Source organism: Cryptotermes secundus, unplaced genomic scaffold, assembly GCF_002891405.2.
Source record: "Cryptotermes secundus unplaced genomic scaffold, Csec_1.0 scaffold900, whole genome shotgun sequence".
Taxonomy (NCBI): Eukaryota; Metazoa; Arthropoda; class Insecta; order Blattodea; family Kalotermitidae; genus Cryptotermes; species Cryptotermes secundus.
The window spans coordinates 703414-723967 of record NW_019741305.1 but is presented as its reverse complement, the minus strand read 5'-3'; the positions used below and the strand labels follow the sequence as shown (position 1 = coordinate 723967).

The following is a 20554-nucleotide window of genomic DNA, read 5'->3' as shown; positions in this document are numbered from 1 at the left end:
AGCTGGACAATGCAAACAGTAACCCCAACTTTCTGAGCACCGTGATCACAGGCGATGAGTCGTGGGTTTATGGGTACGACCCGGAAACCAAGATGCAGTTGCCACAGTGGAAACATCCAACATCCCTGAGGCCAAGAAAAAGCACGGCAGGTCCGCAGCAATGTCAAGGTCATGTTGGCAGTTTTCTTTGACTCCCGTGGGGTTGTGCATCATGAGTACGCACCACAAGGCCAAACCATCACAAAGGAATACTACCAGGAGGTCCTTCATCGCCTTCGTGATGCTGTGCAGTGCAAACGACTGGATCTGTGGGCAGCAAAAACTTGGCAGCTCCATCATGATAATGCACCCGCCCATTCTGCGCATCTGATTCAGACTTTCGTCGCCAAACACAACATCCCTGTGGTTCGTCAGGCTCCCTACTCCCCCGACATGGCTCTGTGCGACTTTGGGCTATTTCCCAAGCTGAAAATGCTGCTGAAAGAACCCAATTTCAGTCAAGAGAAGACATCATGCGAAACAGGATGGCCTGGCTCATCACCATTCCAAAAGACCCGTTCCAGAAGTGTTTCCAACAATGGCGGAAGCGCTGGGAGAAGTGTGTGCATTACCAAGGAGACTACTTTGAAGGGGATTAGGGTTTTGTACCTCCAAATCAATAAATGTATTTCTGCCAACGAAAGGTTGAATACTTTTTGAACATATCATGTATATAGGATATAAACTCTGTTAGAATACAAATTCAGCTGCCATGTTATGTATCAATCACAGGAATTCTGGCATCGTTCAAACCATGTCTGAAATTCTCCTTTCATAAAACTATAAAGAATCAACAGCAAATTCTGCTGACAATGTCCTCAAAACTGCATCCTCTGGGCTTCAATTTCATCCCCGAAAAGGGGAAGATCTCAGGGAGCAAGGGTGGCTAGACTGGGCTGTCACAACAAGCCAACTAATTTTGATTTCAAGATCTTACAGTATTTTCCCATAGACAACACAGCATGCAGCATCCATGCAGTAGTGGTGCCTGATGGTTTGGTTTCAAGTTGAAGGGGAACCTGTGATGCACAACCCCATCACAGTTGAATAAAACGAAAATGTGCTCTTGATGAATGAAAAGGATCAACATACACAGTGTGTCCAGGTTCTGTTAGGACTGTATTCATTAAAAATACAAGACGTAAATTATTTTCAAAATTTCACTCTCTTTATTCAAAATACTCTCCTTCTGATTCAATTCATAGCTGGAATCAATTGAAATGTTTTAGAAAACTGACACTGTACTCCTTTTGTGGAATCACATTTAAAACTGTGGTACATTCCCTTTGGATGTCCTGGATGGTGTCGTGATAGTCTCCTTTCATTGCCAACTTAACTTTTGGGAACAACCAGAAATCTGCTGGAGCCAAATCTGGCGAATACGGAGGATGATCAAGGACTGTGATTCTTTTTCTGGCCAAAAATCACACATAATCTTCAATTTGTGGGGTAGGGCATTGTTGTGGAGGAGCAACCAGAAACCTTGCTCTCGATATTCTGGTTCGAATTCGAAGAGTTCTCTACCACAAACGATTGAGGACCCTGAGATAATAATCAGAAGTCACTGTGTGACCTTCTGGCAGAAATTCCTTGTGAATGATTCCTTTGGAATCAAAGAAAATGGTTAGCAATGTCTTTACTCAACTCTTTTGCATGCGCACTTTCTTTGGTTTCAGCGTCTTTCGATTCAACCATGCTGCACTCTGTCGCTTTGTGTGAGGCTATTATTGAAAACACCATGTCTCGTCACCAGTAACAATCAATTCTGTAAATTCTGTATCACTTTGGGCCAACTGTAACATTTCTTTGCAGTGCTCCACTCTGGCAAGTTTTTCATCGCCTGACAGTGGCTGTCGTACAAACTGCGCACAGACCTTTCATTTGCCCAAATCCTCGGTCAAAATTTGATGCACAGTACTTTTTGGTATTCCCAAAAGCTCCTCGATGAGTCTTGCAGAAATACATCTGTCCAATGCAAAGATTTCGGTCACTCTTTTCACATTTTCTTCAGTGCAACTTGTTCTCGGCTTTGATGCACGTGGAGCGTCTTCAATGTCCTCCCTGCCGTCATGAAATATAGCATACCATCGAAAAATACTCAAGCGACTTAAACAATCACTACCATACCCACTTTTCATCATTTTGTATGCTTCTCTGGCTGTTTTGCATAACTTTAAACAAAATTTGATGCTAGCTCTCTGTTCAATCGCCATTTTCCGATGAGCGTCAGAACAGTACTATTACATTCATACAGCACACCATCGAAAAATGTTTGAGCAACTTAAACAATCATTATCATACCCACTTTTCATCATTTTGTATTCTTCTCTGGCTGTTTTGCATAACTTAAAATTTGATGCTGGCTCTCTGTTCAATCGCCATTTTCCGGTGAGCGTCAGAACAGTACTATTACATTCAAGGTCAGAACACACGATGCAGTGATGCTTGCACTTTGAAATTATAGACAGCTACAGCTAGAACTTAAAGAATCTTAATGCCATAATTTGCCAACAGATGGCATTGCAGGGCAAAATTAAAAAAAAATGAGTCCCAACGGATCCTGGACACACCGAGTATTTCTGACATTTCACTGAGTCTGAGTGACAGTCTTTGAATGTGGTGACTGTGATGAGTTTTATTATTTATCATGACTGTTCGTTTCCAAACTTGATCCATAAACCCAGGCTGCATCACCTATAAATGGCCTCTAACAGTAAATGTGAGTGGTTCTGAACTCACTTAAGATCACCACACAGAGAATCACTTTTAGTTTGGGTCATTCCATTAGGTCTTTTTGCTTTAGATTTTCATTATAATGCTCTTCTCAATAACCTTGTTCTATTTATTCTTCTATGAGGGTGATTTAAAAAGTATCTGCACTGCTCCAATGACAGTTTGCAGTGTTGAACTCTGTGAGATGATACGCCAATACAACATGACTTCGGATGCAGTGAATAAGCTGCAGTAAAGCAGGGGACATGACTGCACCAATTTAAATTTCCATCATAGAAGAAGAAGGGGCCATGCTTCATTTTGGTGTACTCATTTTGCACATCAATGCTTGACTGCATACTGCTGCCTGTACTAGAGAAACCCTTAAGGAGCTGATATGTGAAGTTCCCAACCATGCAGCACTGAAGTTTGGACATTGGACTTTTGAATTTCTAACTGTCTGGACCTCTACAGGGGGTTCTGATTTGTAGATGATGAGGCGAAGGAGGTGCTGCATGACTGGCTTTGCATTCAGCCCAAACAATGCTTTCTAATGGCATCAAAAAGCGTGTGAACTGCTGAACAAATTGTCTTCAGACACACGGAGAATATGTAGAAAAGTGATACATCTGTAACCTTCCCGAGTTATCTTTGCTGATATGGTCAAACCACTGCAGGTGTTTCTCTTCTAACTCTGTTCAGAAAATCCTTAATTCTATTTTCTCTAAAAACATCCTATTCATTGCTTGGGTTTGTCCTTATTTCTCCTTGCAAGAATCCATGTTTTGGTATCGTATATCAGTATGAGTTTCAATTTCCTTCGCAGGTTTTTGTTTTGTACTGCTCTAGAATTACTCTGCTCCAAGATATTCCTCTGATAATGTGATAAAATACATAACTAATTTGTACCCTTTCCATTCTGAGTTTATTTCACTTCCTAGATAAATGATATGTTCGCTTATTTAATAATTTTTCCCTTAACTCTCACCCTTACATTTGTGTCTAGGTTCCCTGATAACTCCAGTCAGCGTTTGTTTTCAAATACTTAACATCTGTAATGCACTACAGCATCTACAGTATGATCTATTACTTTACAAGACAATCTCAAAATAAGAGCCAAAGCATTACCAATGAGTGACATGGAACTGGCCTTCTTGGAAGTCAATAACCCTTCCTGGGTTTGACATATCAGTAATGAGATGTCAGCAAAAATACATCAAAGAAATGCTGTCTCCCAACAAAAAAGTGTACAGACACTGTGACGCCAACATTTCTGGGAGACATGCTGCTTACATCTTCAGGATTGAAGTGTGTAGGTTCAGAGATTGATTTGGTTATATAAGCAGGCTGCTGGGAAAATGGTAATGAGACCCAAGGTAGGGGGCAAGGAAAGGTAGTCAATCCAAGTCAATGGGAAAGATGGATTGTCAAATGACCCTTTCAAGAGGCACACTAGTTTGTTTTTACAAGTGGGAAATGGAACAGTGAGACGAGGTGGACCTTTCCAGGGGCAAAATATTGTTTTCAGAAGAAGCTGAACTGTGAGAAAAAACTGAAAAAGATAGCCGCAACCTGCCTACATATCTGATCCAATTCCTGAACTTGCACACTTCAACTGTTCAAGATCAGCTGGGTCACCTGAAACACTGGTACCTGCCTACCAAGCTACATGTCACATCCCAGATGAGTCACATATTCACTGTTGTGGGAACCTCAAATCCCACTGCATTGCATGTAGGCAGCTGGATGGCAACCCTTACCCTTGCCAAAGTTACTTCTGTCAAAGAACTACATTTCTGGCTTTCCCCTAACACTTTTGCTGAATTTTTAGTATTTCACTTGCAAGACGTAACTGTATAATTAATTAAGGCTCCACTACCACATAAAGAAGTTTCACCTTCAATATTAACAGCACAACAGATGTATGTAAGAGCTGTCAATTGTATCTGGGTCAATTTCTGTACTAATACATTCACTGCCATGCCCCCACACTATGATTTCCCCCCACCCCAAACTGGCTTTTAAAACAGAAATGGAAGAGAACAAGTGAAAAATAATGCATAACTGTTGCATATTTTGATTCTTCTGAGCTTTGACAAGGTATACTGCAAGTTTCTCTGCATCTGGGTAACATGTAGGAGTAAATGACATTTATGTACAAAGAAGCAACATCCACCTCATTTGACAGGATCGACACTGCCACAGAGTAAACTTTGACATGTCAGGCGACAGTAATAGTAGTGTATGGAGAAACCTACAATAGGCATAAATTTAATCACTGGTATATATTATGTTTGGCTAATTACATAGAGAGTTCTAAATCCACTAGTCACACTGGACAGCTTTATTTGGAGTTTGCTGAGATGATTAAAAAAAGTACACTTATTAACAGAATACAAAAGTTAACGGTGCAACAAGCATCAAGAGCTCAGATTCAGCATTGTGCTGCACACTCACCGGTTTCTCGTCCCCATCAAGTACTTCTTCACGAGTAAAGTGGTCAAAGCACTGCTGCAGTCGCACCTGACCCGTTCGAACGGGTATAGGCAGAGAGAGATCCCAGAATGGGTCAAATGTAACAGAACAGTGCCCACAAGCGGTGCACCGCAATGTTGACTTGAGCTGCCCAACAAAAATATCCACCACTTTGCTGTTGTCCATACGCAGGTATCGTTTCCATGACTCCAGAGCTTTCTGCTGGTCGCTGCAACACAACCATGCAACAAATGGTTCATGTTACAGAGATGCCAATTTTGACAATTGAAAGGGCTCAGATTTCAGGTCTGTACCTAAGTCTTGATATTGATGAGCACAGTCTTCTGGACTGTAATGCAATGTACTGTTGCAATCCAAATGTTCCCGAAATATATTAATAAAAACTGTTACATCTTACCTAGATCTTATTCTGCACCATCACCTTCAAAGTAGTCCCCTTGGGAGCGCATACACCAATCCCAGCATTTCTGCCACTTTTCAAATGCATCCTGGAAGTCTTTCTTTGTTAGGGTGTTTAGTACCGTTTGCGTTTCCGCTTGAATTTCCTCAACTGTATCAAATCTTCACCACTTCAACTTGATTTTCGTCTTGGGGAAGAGAAAGAAGTCGCATGGAGCTAAGTCTGGCGAGTATGGTGGGTGGGGAACAACTGCCATCTTGTTTTTAGCCAAAAATTCCTGCACATTGTAAGCCGTGTGCAGTCGTGCGTTGTCATGGTGGAGTACCTAGTCGTTCGTGCGCCACTTCTCTGGACGTTTTCTCCTCATGTTCTCCCTCAAATGCCTTAGAACATCGCGATAGAACTCTTTATTGACTGTCTGACCTGGAGGGACGAACTCCTTATGAACAATCGCGTCAATATCAAAAAAAAAAGATCAACATGGACTTAATGTCGCTCTTGACTTGTCCAGCTTTTTTTGGTCGAGGTGAAGAAGGGCTCTTCCATTGCGACGACTGCTGCTTGCTTTCAGGGTTGTAGCCATAAATCCAACTTTCATCACCAGTGACAACCAACGAAAGAAAGTTTGGATCCTCTTGAAGCTGTAGCTGAAGTTCCCTGCAGACTTCCAAGCAATGCTGCTTCTGTTCATTTTGCAGCAGTCGTGGCACAAACTTCGCCACAATCCTCCTCATGTTCAGTTTCTCTGACAAAATTCGTTGACATGTACCATAACTTAGTCCAAAGGTGTTACAGAGGTCTTGGATGGTCAGTCTACGATCTTGCAGAATCAGATCCCTAACTTTCGCGACATTTTCTGGTGTTTTGCCCGTTGACGGCCGTCCCAAACGATCGTCATCATCAGTCAATGTTCAGCCATTTTTAAAACGCTTATACCAGTTGTAAGTTTGTGTCTGGCCTAAACTGTTTTCACCAAAAGCTTGCTTCAACATTTGGTGCAGAGGTTTTCCCAAGTTTGTAACAAAACTTTATACAGACACACTGCTCTCTCACGTAAGCCATTGCAAAACCGCAAACTCACGGAAACACAACAATGGAAATACGTTCACCAACAATAAACCCAACCACTCAACTCAACGCCGCTTGCCACACTGAATCAAGAAGGATGTGTAAGGAGACACCTAGCGGTATTTCGATTTACTCATAACCATTCGCGCGCAAAATTCAAATTTCGGTAACTTTTGGATTGCCCCACGTAGGTCAGAATAAATCTGATATTGAAAAAAAAAGAACATCACCATCATCTCCAGAGACAATGAGCAAGTCAAGCAAGAAACCTGTAGAACTCAAATTCCAATTTTACCTTTTTAACTTCTGCAGCTACCTGTTTAGTGTCTATGCACTTAAGGTCTAAGATATGATACCTTGAGCAGTATGGAAAAACGTAGACTGAAGTACCATGACATCTACGTGGTGTGTTCAAAAAGTATAGAGCCTTCTTTTTTTCCGCGTGAACCAATGAAGCGCGGAAGGCTCCCTTCGGTGGAGATGCGGAGGGAACATTCACAAGCAGTCGTGAATTTTTTCTCGCCCGCAGAAAGCGTCAGTCGCTGGCAGTCGGCCTATGAGTGAGGACGTGTAGTGAGCGCTTGTCTCATTCCAGTAAGGTGTAAAATGATGGAACAACATGAGCAGCGATATTGCATCTAATTTTGCCAAAAGCTTGGCAATACCCCAGTGGAAACCATTCGCAAAGTTCAACAGGCTTTCGGGGACGATGCCATTAGCAACTCACGGATAAAGGAGTGGTACAACCGCTTCAAAGATGGCCGCACATCAGTGGACAGCGAACCGCGTTCAGGTAGACCCTCAACAAGCCGAAATGAGAATGTCATTGAGCAAGTGCGGACTTTGGTCATGGAGGACCGTCGTATCATAGTCCGAGAACTTGCGAACGAGATAGGGGTAAACACTGGATCGATACATTCAATTTTGACCAAGGATTTGGGCATGAGGAGAGTGTCCGCGAAATTTGTACCGAAACTGCGCATCTGATTCAGACTTTCGTCGCCAAACACAACATTCCTGTGGTTCGTCAGGCTCCCTACTACCCCGACATGGCTTCATGTGACTTTTGGCTATTTTCCAAGCTGAAAATGCCACTGAAAGGAACCTGATTTGAGTCAACAAAAGACATCATGCGGAATGCGACAGCCCGGCTGATTACCATTCCAAAAGACGCATTCCAGAAGTGTTTCCAACAATGGCGGAAGTGCTGGGAGAAGTGTGTGCATTACCAAGGAGACTACTTTGAAAGGGATGAGGGTTTTGTATCTCCAAATCAATAAATGTATTTCTGCCGACCAAAGGTTCGATACTTTTTGAACACACTTCATAATAAGGTCAAAGACAACACCACACACTGCTTCACGGAACAACACACAAGCAAGGGGCATACTGCAGATTGCAGACGTAGCTGCTGAAACAAACTGTCTGGAATACACGTATCACATATCTTTAAACAAGTGAACAATGCCCCTTACAAGGTGGAACAGGATTTTGCGAAAGATTTTAATATAAAAATTTTAATGAATTTCAAGTGGACTGCAACACATGGTTTTAGCGTGCATGAAGGCAGTGTAACAGTTTTGATGCATTGAAACATCTAAGGATGACCGTCTGTGGCCAAAACATGTTGTGTTAGTGTTAAATGGCAAATATTTTAATGACTGTTGCATTATTGGCGGACTTAATACATAGATATTTAATCAAAATTTCTGCTAACATGCCCAAATGTGAGACCTTCATATGGCTGCATATGGAATAGTGTCAAATGCAACATTCACTTCCTATTCAGAACTTATAGATGTTTAGGTACTCACCTATCAAACTACATGACGTTAAATCCCAAACGACAGTAACCTTTATACATGAGAACTCCAAATCTTACACTTACAAAGCAACACTGTTCCATAACAAGCCCCTTGTGCTATGAGGTGGGTATCGAAGACAAACTCCCCTCAACCTCATATCCAGAACCCCAAAAGGATCTGCCTAAATGAGAGGCAGACACACTCAGTCTTCAGATGGCTCTTAAAAGCCAGTTTCACATCTGGACATATATACTTCACACTGTGGATTAAATTCATCTGGTTCAGGACAGGGATCAGTAGTGCACTCTTGTGGACATGCAAAGAACAACTGGGTTTGTAAAATGCAAAGAATTTCTTGACCAGCTGACTGATCATTAACTATTAACCCATAGTGCTGTGTATCACTTCGTTTCCACATGCACAGTATTGCATGATACTCTAGCATTAGAGCAAAAATTCTAAGTTTATACAAATACTTCAAATTTCAGTATTTCTATGAACCTAAGAAAGGAGTCAGGATCGCACAGTTCGTCCAGTGACAGGTTATAGGCCAGATGGGCCGGGTTTGACTCCTGGCAGTGTAAGATTTTTCTCTTCTCTACAGTGTCGAGACCAACTCTGGGATGGCTTTTGGTCTGGTAGTGACTTACCTCAGCTGGTCATCAACATCTGTGAGGATGGCCTTTGGCTTTGTGGTGACTCTGTTCACATCTTCATGAAGGCCTTCAAGGAGATAGCGCAGAAACTCCTGAGCATCTTGTTGACAGTAGCCCATGAAGCGAGGAGCAAAGCGCTGGATCTGCGACTTAAGAGCTGTTGTGTTCACTGCCCTGTCCTCGCTGTCTGCTCGCCACAACTCCTGGATCACAGTTGAGAATGCTGCACAAACACAACATGCCAGTTTAATGACAGCAGCTTACACGAGTACTGACACAAAACTACAAACATGTGAGTTAATGCAGTGATGGTGAGTTTTCATTAGAGAACAAAGATTTTCAAATGAAGATAGTGTACACGTCATAATCTCTCCCAATACCAGATGTCACAAAAGCATAAAGGTTTGTGACGAAACTGTACAATTAAACTAACACATACATTGGACATTTTCCATCATCCCACTTTGCATGTCACAGACTTGACTAGACTTGAGTGTCTGCATTAGAGCCGCCACAGCCGAAACCACCAGTACCACTTTTCTGTTACTAGGTGGCATAAGTGTAATGCACTGATGTTTAGAAGAAAGAATGGGCCTTCACTTGACATATGCCAGCTGCCATTTCAAGGTCATTCAGGGAAAGCATTGTAGATATTTCTGTGCAACTGCATTTACACCCAACCAGTGTTGCAACTTGTAGCTCTGCAGCAAGGCCTGGAGGTCAAGGGGTTAAAGAAACAACATTGTGGAAATTGGTCCTCCTCCATCACCAGGTAAAAATATAAAACGTACACTATTAGGTCCATCAGATGGAACAGGGAATGAATTTCATATGATTACCTGATGATAGAAGTAAACGCAGCCTCTGATACGCTGTTTCATTAACCAAAACATGGCTGATTTTATCAGGTACTGGTATGAACCCAAAGAATGTGTTACAGTTAACAATCATCAGAAGAAATTAAGCATGGAACCTGCTGGGCCAACAAAGCCCACCAAACCTGGAGAGACCCTGAAATATACAGTACCTTTGATCAAAGCACCCTTCATGCTAGACACTGTGGTGTTGATGTCTGAGAGATAGCAATCACCTAGCAGGTACTCCAGCAGGGGTCTCGTGTTGCTGAGGCACTGGATGACTGAGTTCATGAAGCACTGCATAATAAAAAACAACATATTATAACTAATGCCTCACGTGTTTGGGTGTATCCACTCACGTGAACATACACTGGAAGGTCATTATAGCAGGTGTGGGGACATTCACAGCATCCCCATTTGGTAGGAGAGCTTGAATAAAACCCACAAAAAACCAATGTTAATGAATGAACACCACCATGGAAGGTGTTGAGTATTAGACCAAGACACTTAAAATAGTAAAAAATCAAGTGTCTCCATAGAACCTTTACCTACTATCAGAATGAATATTTGGAATAATTTTCAGAATGACACTGTTTACAACAATAAGAGGACAGAGCACTGACAGCAAAACTTGACTTACTGTGTTGCCAATATTCCGCAGGCCTGTAAGACCACCTCTCTCAGCTGAACTGCCCGAACTGTCACGATGACGTAGAAATCGAGGAGAAGCATTTAGAGCAACTGTACTGGTGTCCTATAACGATTGCATGTCAATCATTAGTTAACCTGTCAGCAGCTGATATGTCAACAATATGTAAATGGGAAGCAAAAGATCTGTGCATGATGTCTCCACTCCACTGCAGCCTGTCACACTCATTCCTTACTTTGGTGTTTTATAATTCTACCTCAAGTGCAGGGACCATGTAGTGATAAATAAGACCCCGTAGTATTACAAGGAATAATGCATCAGCAGTAGTCGCATCACTGTGTCATTTTCAGGATGGATATACTGAGTGTGGAATCATGAAAGAGCCAGAGCATCCTGTCTAGATTTATTGATTAATTTAAGGCTTCTTAACGGCTGTCGGTAGCTCACACTATATGGCATCTAAGAGCAGACTCAGCAAACAGTGAAAGGGTAATGATGTGGAAGGAGGTGGCTGTGGCATAATTGGAGGTACTAACCCAGAACTTTTCTGAATGAGCTGAGAAAAACCATGAGAAACCTCAGTCAGGATAGTCAAGTGTCCTGTCTGATATGTGAACCAAGCATCTGTATGATACATGTCAGAAATGTTAGCACCTGAGCTACTATTCTTGGTAGCATCTTCTAGTTGACAGGATGGGCATGACATTTAGGACAATGGATGACACCCAGTTCTCATGGACTCAGAGGTGCTGCACATGCTCAAGTTAAGAGTTGACATCATGAACTGACCTGCTTTGTGATGTACAGAGAGCTTACTGGTGGCATTACTCAGCAATAGCTCAACACATGTTTATCCAGTTAACACGTTACAAGCTCTATTACTTCAAAGAAATTTCAGCGCATGTGTAAAATACGCTTTCTATACCAACATCTTAATCACTACTGTACCAACGATATCACTAACGAGACATCAACACTCCCCAGTCTTGGACCAATATGAGAAATAAGGCCACTTTGGATCTGAGGTTCTCTTGAGAGTGGCTATGACAGTCTTCTGGTTTAAAAGTGTGTAGTTCCGGGACAGTGCAAGAGTTCAGAGGAGCATATTCAGGGTCAAAGATTAAGCCAAGCAAGAAACCAGGAGAAGCAAGTGGCCAACTGAGCTCAGACTGAATGGGGCTGAGCTGATGCTTGGCCTGCCACCTGGTTCTGCTGATTTCTTGCCTGGCTTACACTCTGACCATGAACACGGAGGCAATACGTTCCTCTGAAATGTCATGTTCTCCCTGAACTACACACTTTTCATACTGTCATCTACTTGAAATTAAGGAGCTTTCACAAAAAGTAAAGATCCAAATTCAAACTCTTAAACATCACTGACACTTTCCTTAACCTACACATAGCACTTCTCATTGATGGCATTTGATTCAAGTCTTGTCTATAACACATTACATATGATGAGCAGAAACTACTGATCTGGTTCAAAGTTTAAAATTTGTTTTTGTTGTGTGTGCCACAGTCAAAGTGGTACCAATCAGACCATTTTATGCAGTGCAAGGAAAAATTACCTCTGTTCCATTGTTGAGTGATACAGAGAATGGCCAAAGATACCACTCAATATACAAAGTGGCCCAAGGTCCAGTTAACCAAAAACAATCTCTTGTATTAATGGGAATGTTCAGATTTAAACTTGACAGTCAATTCTGTACAACGCTGTCACTGCCTTATGAGATGTGCACTGAACAATTTTTATAAATTCAGTAGGTAAAAAAACGTAAGGGTTCTGAGACATCAAGGCTCCCACAACTTCTAGACAACTGGCTCATAGACGGCAGTAAAGCTGTCAGCCTTATGTGCTGGTCGCCCGGCTGGCTGCCCTTTAGCCCCCAAGGAAGATTCCTGACTGAGTTGACCCCAGGGCTATTGTATGGCTGGAAGGATTAAGTCAACTGAAAAAATCCAATGACCTCATTGGGAATTGAACCTGCACCCTTCCAGCTTGTAGCATAGTGCGTCAGCTGACTACACTATTCTGTGTCCCATAAATTCAGTAGGTAATACAGAAATTTCTAACATATTTTAATGTATATTTTACTAACAACTTAACTGACTTCTAGGCCACTCTGTATGTTAAAAACAACTCTGGCATGAAATAAAACAGGCTATATAGCATAAAAGTATCATTTAGTATAGAAACAATGCACTCGTCTGCAATCTTGAACCCAATTTCCCAGTTTCACTTTAAATATTATCCATTCCATCCACATTCCATTTTCTATCACATCACATTCTGATATATTCCCCATAAACATTAATATTCACATTTCTTTTCTGCGCCATCTGAGTTGCTTATTATAATCTTCTTGGTATCATGCTAACAGAATTTAAAACATCATGTTTGTATTGCAAATAAATTATAACATTTCTGCAGACATGCAAAGTAACTTTCTGTTTCATGCTTCTTATTCTTCAGCATGGCAAGCCTAAATAATATAATATAATATAATAATAATAATAATAATAACTTTTAACTATCAAATCTGTTAAGTGCTGCAGTTTCAATGAACTGAAAGTAGCTGAGATCACTGTCCTGTAGGATATAATGCTATGCAGTCTGGTACAGAGTTACCCATATTTCAGAGGAGCTGGCTGTATCTATCTTTAAGGCAGCAGTTCCCTCCAAAATTCTTGTGATATTCTACCAGAATACATAACGTTGAACCCCATGCTTTCTTATGCTTGCAAATCAGCTTGTCCAGCTCATAACTTTCATGCCATATTTCCCCACCCCCACTCTACTGCTAGTACATCTGAAAACGTGGGAATTTGCATAAGCAGAGATGGTTTCTCACTCTTAACCCCCTTTCTTCCAGTACCTAAGCCACTAGGGACATTAGTGATCACTTAAAGTCATCATGTTTCTACTCAGTCTTGAAAAGCATGGGGGTTCTGGAGCCTGACATGAACAATGTCTGTTCTCTGAATCCTAACATCAGCTCTCTATTTTTTTTTCCTGTGGCGCTACAGCCACAATTTTTGGGCCTAGGCCTACCTCCATGAAACTCTCCGTTTCACTTCGGTTTACTAGATCATACACATACGGTAGGACTCCTTGGGCGAGTGATCAGCTCGTCACAAGGCCTCTACCTGTAGACAAACACAGAAAAACTCACACAAACATCCATGCCTTGAGTGGGATTCGAACCCACGATCCCGGCTTCCGAGCAAAGACAGTGCACGCCTTAGACCGCTCGGCTACCGTGACCGGCTTCAGCTCTCTATACAGTAATTAAAACACATAGAGTGTACCAAGCAATGTAAACATGTTCAACCTGTAAGCATCAATTTTGGAACAGTGCTTCATAGAACACATACTATTTCTAATGTTTCTGGCTTGAGAAAAAAATTTGCCATCTCAGTCATGGATTTTATCCACACAAATGAGGAATCCAGCTGAAGGATGTGATTAAACCGTTTCTTTGGAAATATTAAGTAAAATATTCACTTGAACAAAAATAATACACCACAGGACATGTCTCCAAAAACATACATTTTTGAGAAAATCTGTGACTGGGTATGTGAGAATCAATTATCTCACTGAAATGACTACAAGAATTCCTCTATTCTGGGATGTACTGCTGTGTCATCTGGTAGATCTGTACTGCTGTTTCACAGCAACATGCTGCTACAGCATTCCAAATCTGCCAGGCAACACAGAATGACAACCCAAAAGAAATTAATCTTGACATCTTGATGCTATCAATGAGGTGGATGAAACCACTAAGTATGATAGTGTCAATGTGGCAAGCAGATGAGATTTCCAGTCCTTTCAGTGCATTTATGATTCATGTGGAATGTAAGACATTAACATCACACTAGTCTGAAGGGTTGGGTATTAAATGACCATTGCACTGGGGCCACCCATGATCTAATGTGAATCTCCTTCCTGAAACCAATACTTCAGCAATCCTGCACAGTAAACAAAGTGCACTACTTTGTTTAATTGGTCATTTGATAGATACCTGGCTGGTCCCCAGGTGACAAAATTCTAATTAACTAGAGTATCATGTAGATATGCTGACATTTCCACAGGGGAGACTGGAAAGAGTACAATCTTCTGGGATCTGATGTCATGCAGTAAACATCCACACTCTACTTGCTGTCTGTCTGGCGGTTACTAGCCTGGCTTGAACAGCAGGCTTCTATCAAACTACATACTGACAGATCCCAAAAGACAGTACTGTTCATGACAGCAACACTTCACCCCAAGGTAATACTTACAATTATGTCTGAAGGCACCCATCTGGCTGGAGTACAACCTTGTGTTAGAGAACATATAACTCGACACAAGAAGCTACCACACAATTAGAACTACACTTGTTCTCCTCGAAACAGACACAGTATTGAGCGCTGCTGGTTAATGCCACATTGAAGCTTCATCAAAATATAAAACTAGCTTCAAAATAAGAAAAATAATGAGAGAAAGGGTCACAAGGTATTTCTTACATCTTGCACAGTGCACCAAGTTGTATAGAGCTGAATGTACAGTTCTGACAAACGTTTAATCACACTAACTTAGGGCTCCCTTCCACATGTGTTGCCAGAAAGCACATGGCAAAACACTGTCTGGCTACCTATGGGGTATTATGCTGTGAGAGATGGGGGGCAGGAAATTAACTCTGAAATTCAGTAATACTTTCCTTAAACTAAGTTTAAAACGTTTGGATGATGGTGTTACACGTTATTTAGAATTATTATTTTGGTCTCTGCTCATTGCCTAAGTTTATTAAAATAATTTTGTGTTGGGAATTGGTTCCATTTCAATCGTTGGTGAAAAGGATATGAACAAATACATGCCAAGGCTCCCACGTCTTCTAGATAGTTGGTTCACAGAGGGCTGTGAGATTGTTAGCCTTACATGCCGGGACATCCTTTACTCCCAGGAAAATTCCCAGTACTCACTTAAGTTAGAGGCTGAGTCGAACTCAGGGCTATGGTGGGGCAGGAAAGATTAGGTGAATTGAAAAATCTAATGACCTCAACAGGAATTGAACCTGCAACCCTCTGGCTTGCAGCTTAGTGCCCCAACCAACTATATTACTGCATGACCCCTATGAAATCCACGTTTTATGAAAAAATGGCTGGCCCTGCAGATAAAACCCCAGTAACGCAGCATGGCAGTAAATGTGTTAAAATATTTCAACCCTGTAAACGGCTGTAGATAAAGTTTCCATCCACTAAAATAACATGTCTAGCAGATGCCCTGCAGATTATGAAACTGAGCAGGAAAAATTTGTTTATTCCATTACATGACACCACATCAACTGCAAAGTTGCTGAATTGTGAATATGCCAGGAAAGAACCACAGGAACCGTGAGTAAGAAACCAACTGTATGTTGACTCCCCTGAACTGATTCTGGGGGCACGTCAGAACTTGTAACAGCAGTCCTATCATAAGCAAACTCAATTACAAGTAATTTCTACCACATAAGCTGGTTAACATTGTGGTTCATAGGAAATGTGTAAGAGATTATTTCTGTGCAGAGGTGCTCATTAAATATCCTGTGACTCTAAAAATAAAATGACACAAAATGAGTGCTGAAAATGAAAAATGTATCAAAAATGAAAAACTAAACATATTACATAGCTAAAGGTAAGATAAGCACCAAAATGATAAACTTAAAAAACAGTATACTGATATCAAGTGATATACACTGCAGTTGAGGAATGAATTAGTAGGTCTTACTTGCAAGACAAGACACAACATTAATAGTGAGAGGTTATATCAGCAGATGGTATCCATACGTGTCAGTAGAGAATATACTATGAAAATGATCAATTAAATTTCTCTGGTCAAATACAACAGACAGAGAGCACTTGAAATCTTCTCATATCGTGCAATATGAATGCACTCTGCAAGATTTACACTCAGTTCCCAATAAACACGAGTTCTACAAACATAAAAATCAGTTTATAAGTTTTTAAAGTAGCGCTGGTTCCCAGCTAACATGACTGGTTTATCAGTTTAACACAGTTTCTCTATACCATTTATCATGGGCAACTCATGCCTGGCTAACGTGAAATCACTGTACAAGAAATTTTTCAAGAATGCGGCGATCATATCAATCAGCACCTGGATGCAACTGAAGGCACTGTTTTTCTCCCACAAGGAAACCATTGCTAGAAATTATGATTACAGGCATTTAAACATTTTAAACAGTTTCAATGCGGGTTGTGCTTCAATTCAAATTGACCCTGAAGAGACATAAATGATAACACTTTTAGTTAACTGACACGAACCAATGGTGGTTGCAGTCTGTCTCAACAGGTGTGGCCAGGACCAATAAAATATATATGCCCCCCATCCACACTAATGTCAAAGTGAGAGAGAGAAAGCATAATATTTCTAATAGACTTGAAAGGAGTCCAAAATAAGCCTAACAGTTCTGTACATAATATTTCTATGTTAGATTTGAGGTTTTCATGGCGGTGACTATGAAGAAAGCAGTCTTCTGGGATGTGGCACCGTGTAGATGTGGTGTTAACCGATGTTTTGGAGGAACGTATCGCAAGCTCTTTGTGAAGAGCTTGTGGATTTTCTTATTTTTCCTTCTACCCTGAAGATGGAGGCGATAGGTTCCTCCGAAACGTCGGTTAACACCACATCTACACGGTGTCGCATCCCAGAAGACTGCTTTCCTCATAATATTTCTAGCTTGCTTCCTTTCCTGCTTCAGATGGGACAATAACAAAGCGAGCCTGCATGAATGGATATTTAGCTTTCTATCTAATGGCAATAACTATAAACTAGTGGGGTAGGGATGTGAAAATGTGATTATTCCAAATCCAGGCAGGATTAGAATACACAGATCATGACCATATATGCACTTCAGATATGGAATACCGTTTGTATTATGTGTGAATTATTGTCTATGACCGTCAACAACTACAAACTTCTGCGTGTGGGCCAGAACATGTTTAAGGCGGGCAGAAGGCAACCATGCTGACAGAATATTTTCAGAACAAACTTCACTACATGAAGTTACTACAGATTCAGCATGGAGCACAGCTGACACAGCAGCAAATGCAGCAATCAGTGCAGTGTATACACATAACGATAAGGCCACGTTTTTGCTCAGGCCACAAATAATCTCCCTGTAGATAAGCATAACTGACAGGCATCTTAAAACTGTGTGCATAAAAAAATCACTTCCAAGGTTGCAAAGGTGGTCCAGCGTGTAATAAGTGGGGAACAAAAATAATGGACATTCAAGCAAGTCGATGGTATGTGCATGTATTTGAACCTGTCACTCGGTTTGGTCATCCAGGCTTATGCATGTCATGGCTGAACAGAAACTGGTACAGAGGGACAGAATGTGATGTCTACTGAGCATGACACACAGGTGGAAGTAACGTCGATGGAAAAGGGCGTTAAAGAGGGATCCTATGAGGTGAGGACCTCTGTGAACTTTTTTGAAATTTAGCATTTGCCTGTTGGAACTACAGGAAATCACGAAAACTCCCAATTCAGGATAGTCGGTGTCCCGGCCAAGATTCGAACCGAAGATCTACAGAATACGAGTACTGACCACTACCGCTACACCAACCCACTCATTTCCAAGGGTTCTAAAAAATAATTTCATTCTGTACTACATCCAAAACAAATCAGAAATGCATTCGACAACTTCATACACAGGCATAACATTTTTGGTGGGGCCTGGTATCGTGGGCCATTAAGAACGGGCAGCAGAGGGAAATCCCGGAGCCCTTATGTTCCTTTCTGAGTTCTTGCCTTTCTGACCCGAATGTTCGCAGTTATACCGCTTGCCAGCAAAAATCGTTTGGGATGTTTCGCGCTACATGTCATGGGGGCTGGTGGGAAATACAGTATGGCGAATTAGAATAGACGGCCTCGTGCGTCGATAGTACCACCATCCATGGGGCTTCTTTCCGTGGCCTCAGGGTAGGTTCCCTCAAATCTACTCCCACCCGCACTCAAGACAAGGAGACTGTGTCACTCAAAATAACACCAACCTCCCGAGTCTGAATCAGACAAGTGTCGTGCAAGAGATAAAGCCACCAGTCTGCCAGGGCAAGCCTAAAGATGAGGCTGGGGTAATGGTGAAATGAGAATTAACAGGCCGAAACCAAATAAATTCGAAGAAATCCGTGTTTCACTGTCGAGAATCTCGCAATGAGCTTGCGCTTACGAGCCGCAGCTAGCAGCGCCACTGCGACGTTACTTCTAATCACAAGAGGTAATGACGACTCTGACCACCACTATTACATAGTTTATTTGGGGAGGTTGTGCCCAGAAGGCATTTCAAACCTTTGCTCTCAACCCGAGTTCCCACGACACAGCAGCCATCAAATGGTTGTCCAACTTATAAATAACGAGACCTGCACAGTGAAAGGTTACGAACACATATAGGACTACACATTTTATACGAAACATTTGTACAACAGCTTGCTACACTGTTGGTGAGGGTCAGCTGGTAACTTAACTGACTGGTACAGTGACAAAGGTTTCGGCTGAACATGTCACATTATCTTCAAATGGCTGCTAACTACGGGAAACGAAGAAGCCGAGCAGAAATTTTATACGCTTTTACATTTAGAAAATCCAATCCTGAAGAACGCTAAAATACGTGACGCTTCGGGGGGGGGGTCCTTTAATAAACTTGTGTCCATGACTGGATCAAAGAGACAGGCTGTGAAATGGACACTGAAGAGATCACGACAAGCCAGGCTGGCCAGTTCATGAACCTCTAATGCTGTACAAAGTACAGCCACGTTATACACAATAACCGCTCCGAAGACTCGTCACGCTCGTCGCGTTGGATCCCTGACGCTCAGCGTCACGTTCTGGACGCTCCAGTGATATGCCGCACGACAACACTGCAAATGTTCTTGTATAAATGGAAATCTCATGGTTAGTACCTTGCTAAACGCGAGCGTCGAGCTTATTCTGAGGTGCGACTGCACCCGACAGTTGCTATGATGCGGGAAGGGCTGGATGACCCTGAGGACCAAGGAGTAGAGGACCGCAGGCAGAAGTAGGGCCCACACAAGCCAGACGACACATCCGAGGGGTGTCCACGCCACCTTCATTCAAAACAGCTTGCCACTCTGGGAGCAGGAACATATCCACCAGATCTCGCCCTCATCGCCCACCGGGTTCCGGTGCACAAAATCGGGTCAGAAGCGACATTACCAACTCCCGTCATCACCTGTCATGATACACCTCGCGCAGGCGCAGTGCCTACTGAACCAAAATAGCCAGCGCCATCTGGCTAAATTACATTACGCCCGAGCCAATTCTTACGCCCCACTCGCAGCAAGACGCTAGACTGGCAGTACACGTCACTGAAAATTCAAACGGCGTAGAAATAAGAATAGAAAGATGGGCGCGGTTACCGAGCACACGACATTCACAGCCTGCCTGAAAATGTGACACAACAAGACGGTAAAGTATCCAGTGTACATGGAACAGGAGCGTTCCGCACAAGGTATTATAAATAGCACGCTAACATTTACGCTTAAGTATCGTGGACTCATATTACGAGAATTCATTCAGCCAAGCTCAAACAAGCTTTATGCTCTCTTTTCATGGGTTATTTAATGACTTTTTCAATATCACAGTAAAGCTATCCCCGTAAAACGCCTTGGAGACCCATAGGGTTGTGAGACGTCGAGGTTCCCACATTTTCTAGACAGTCGGCTCACAGATGGCGGTGAGGTTATCAGTCTTACGCGCCGGCCGCCCTTTACCTCCTTGATGATTCTTGGTACTACTGCTGTTGGAGGCTGAGTCGACACCACGACCATAGTGCGGCTGGAAGGATTAGGTAAATTGAAAAATCCACTGACCT

General features: G+C 42.1%; 1 protein-coding gene across 2 annotated transcripts in view; it reads right to left on the bottom strand.

Moving 5' to 3' along the window:
* The window catches only part of LOC111872718 (ubiquitin carboxyl-terminal hydrolase 2), a 70844-nt gene that overhangs the window by 10085 nt on the left and 40205 nt on the right, over window positions 1–20554 (bottom strand). For both annotated transcript variants that reach the window (XM_023866869.2, XM_023866870.2), the window contains 4 exons: window positions 10674–10787; window positions 10204–10330; window positions 9171–9399; window positions 5209–5455 (listed from right to left, as the gene is read on the bottom strand). In XM_023866869.2, the coding sequence (XP_023722637.1) occupies window positions 5209–5455; window positions 9171–9399; window positions 10204–10330; window positions 10674–10787 (717 nt within the window). The remainder of the gene's footprint in view (window positions 1–5208; window positions 5456–9170; window positions 9400–10203; window positions 10331–10673; window positions 10788–20554) is intronic.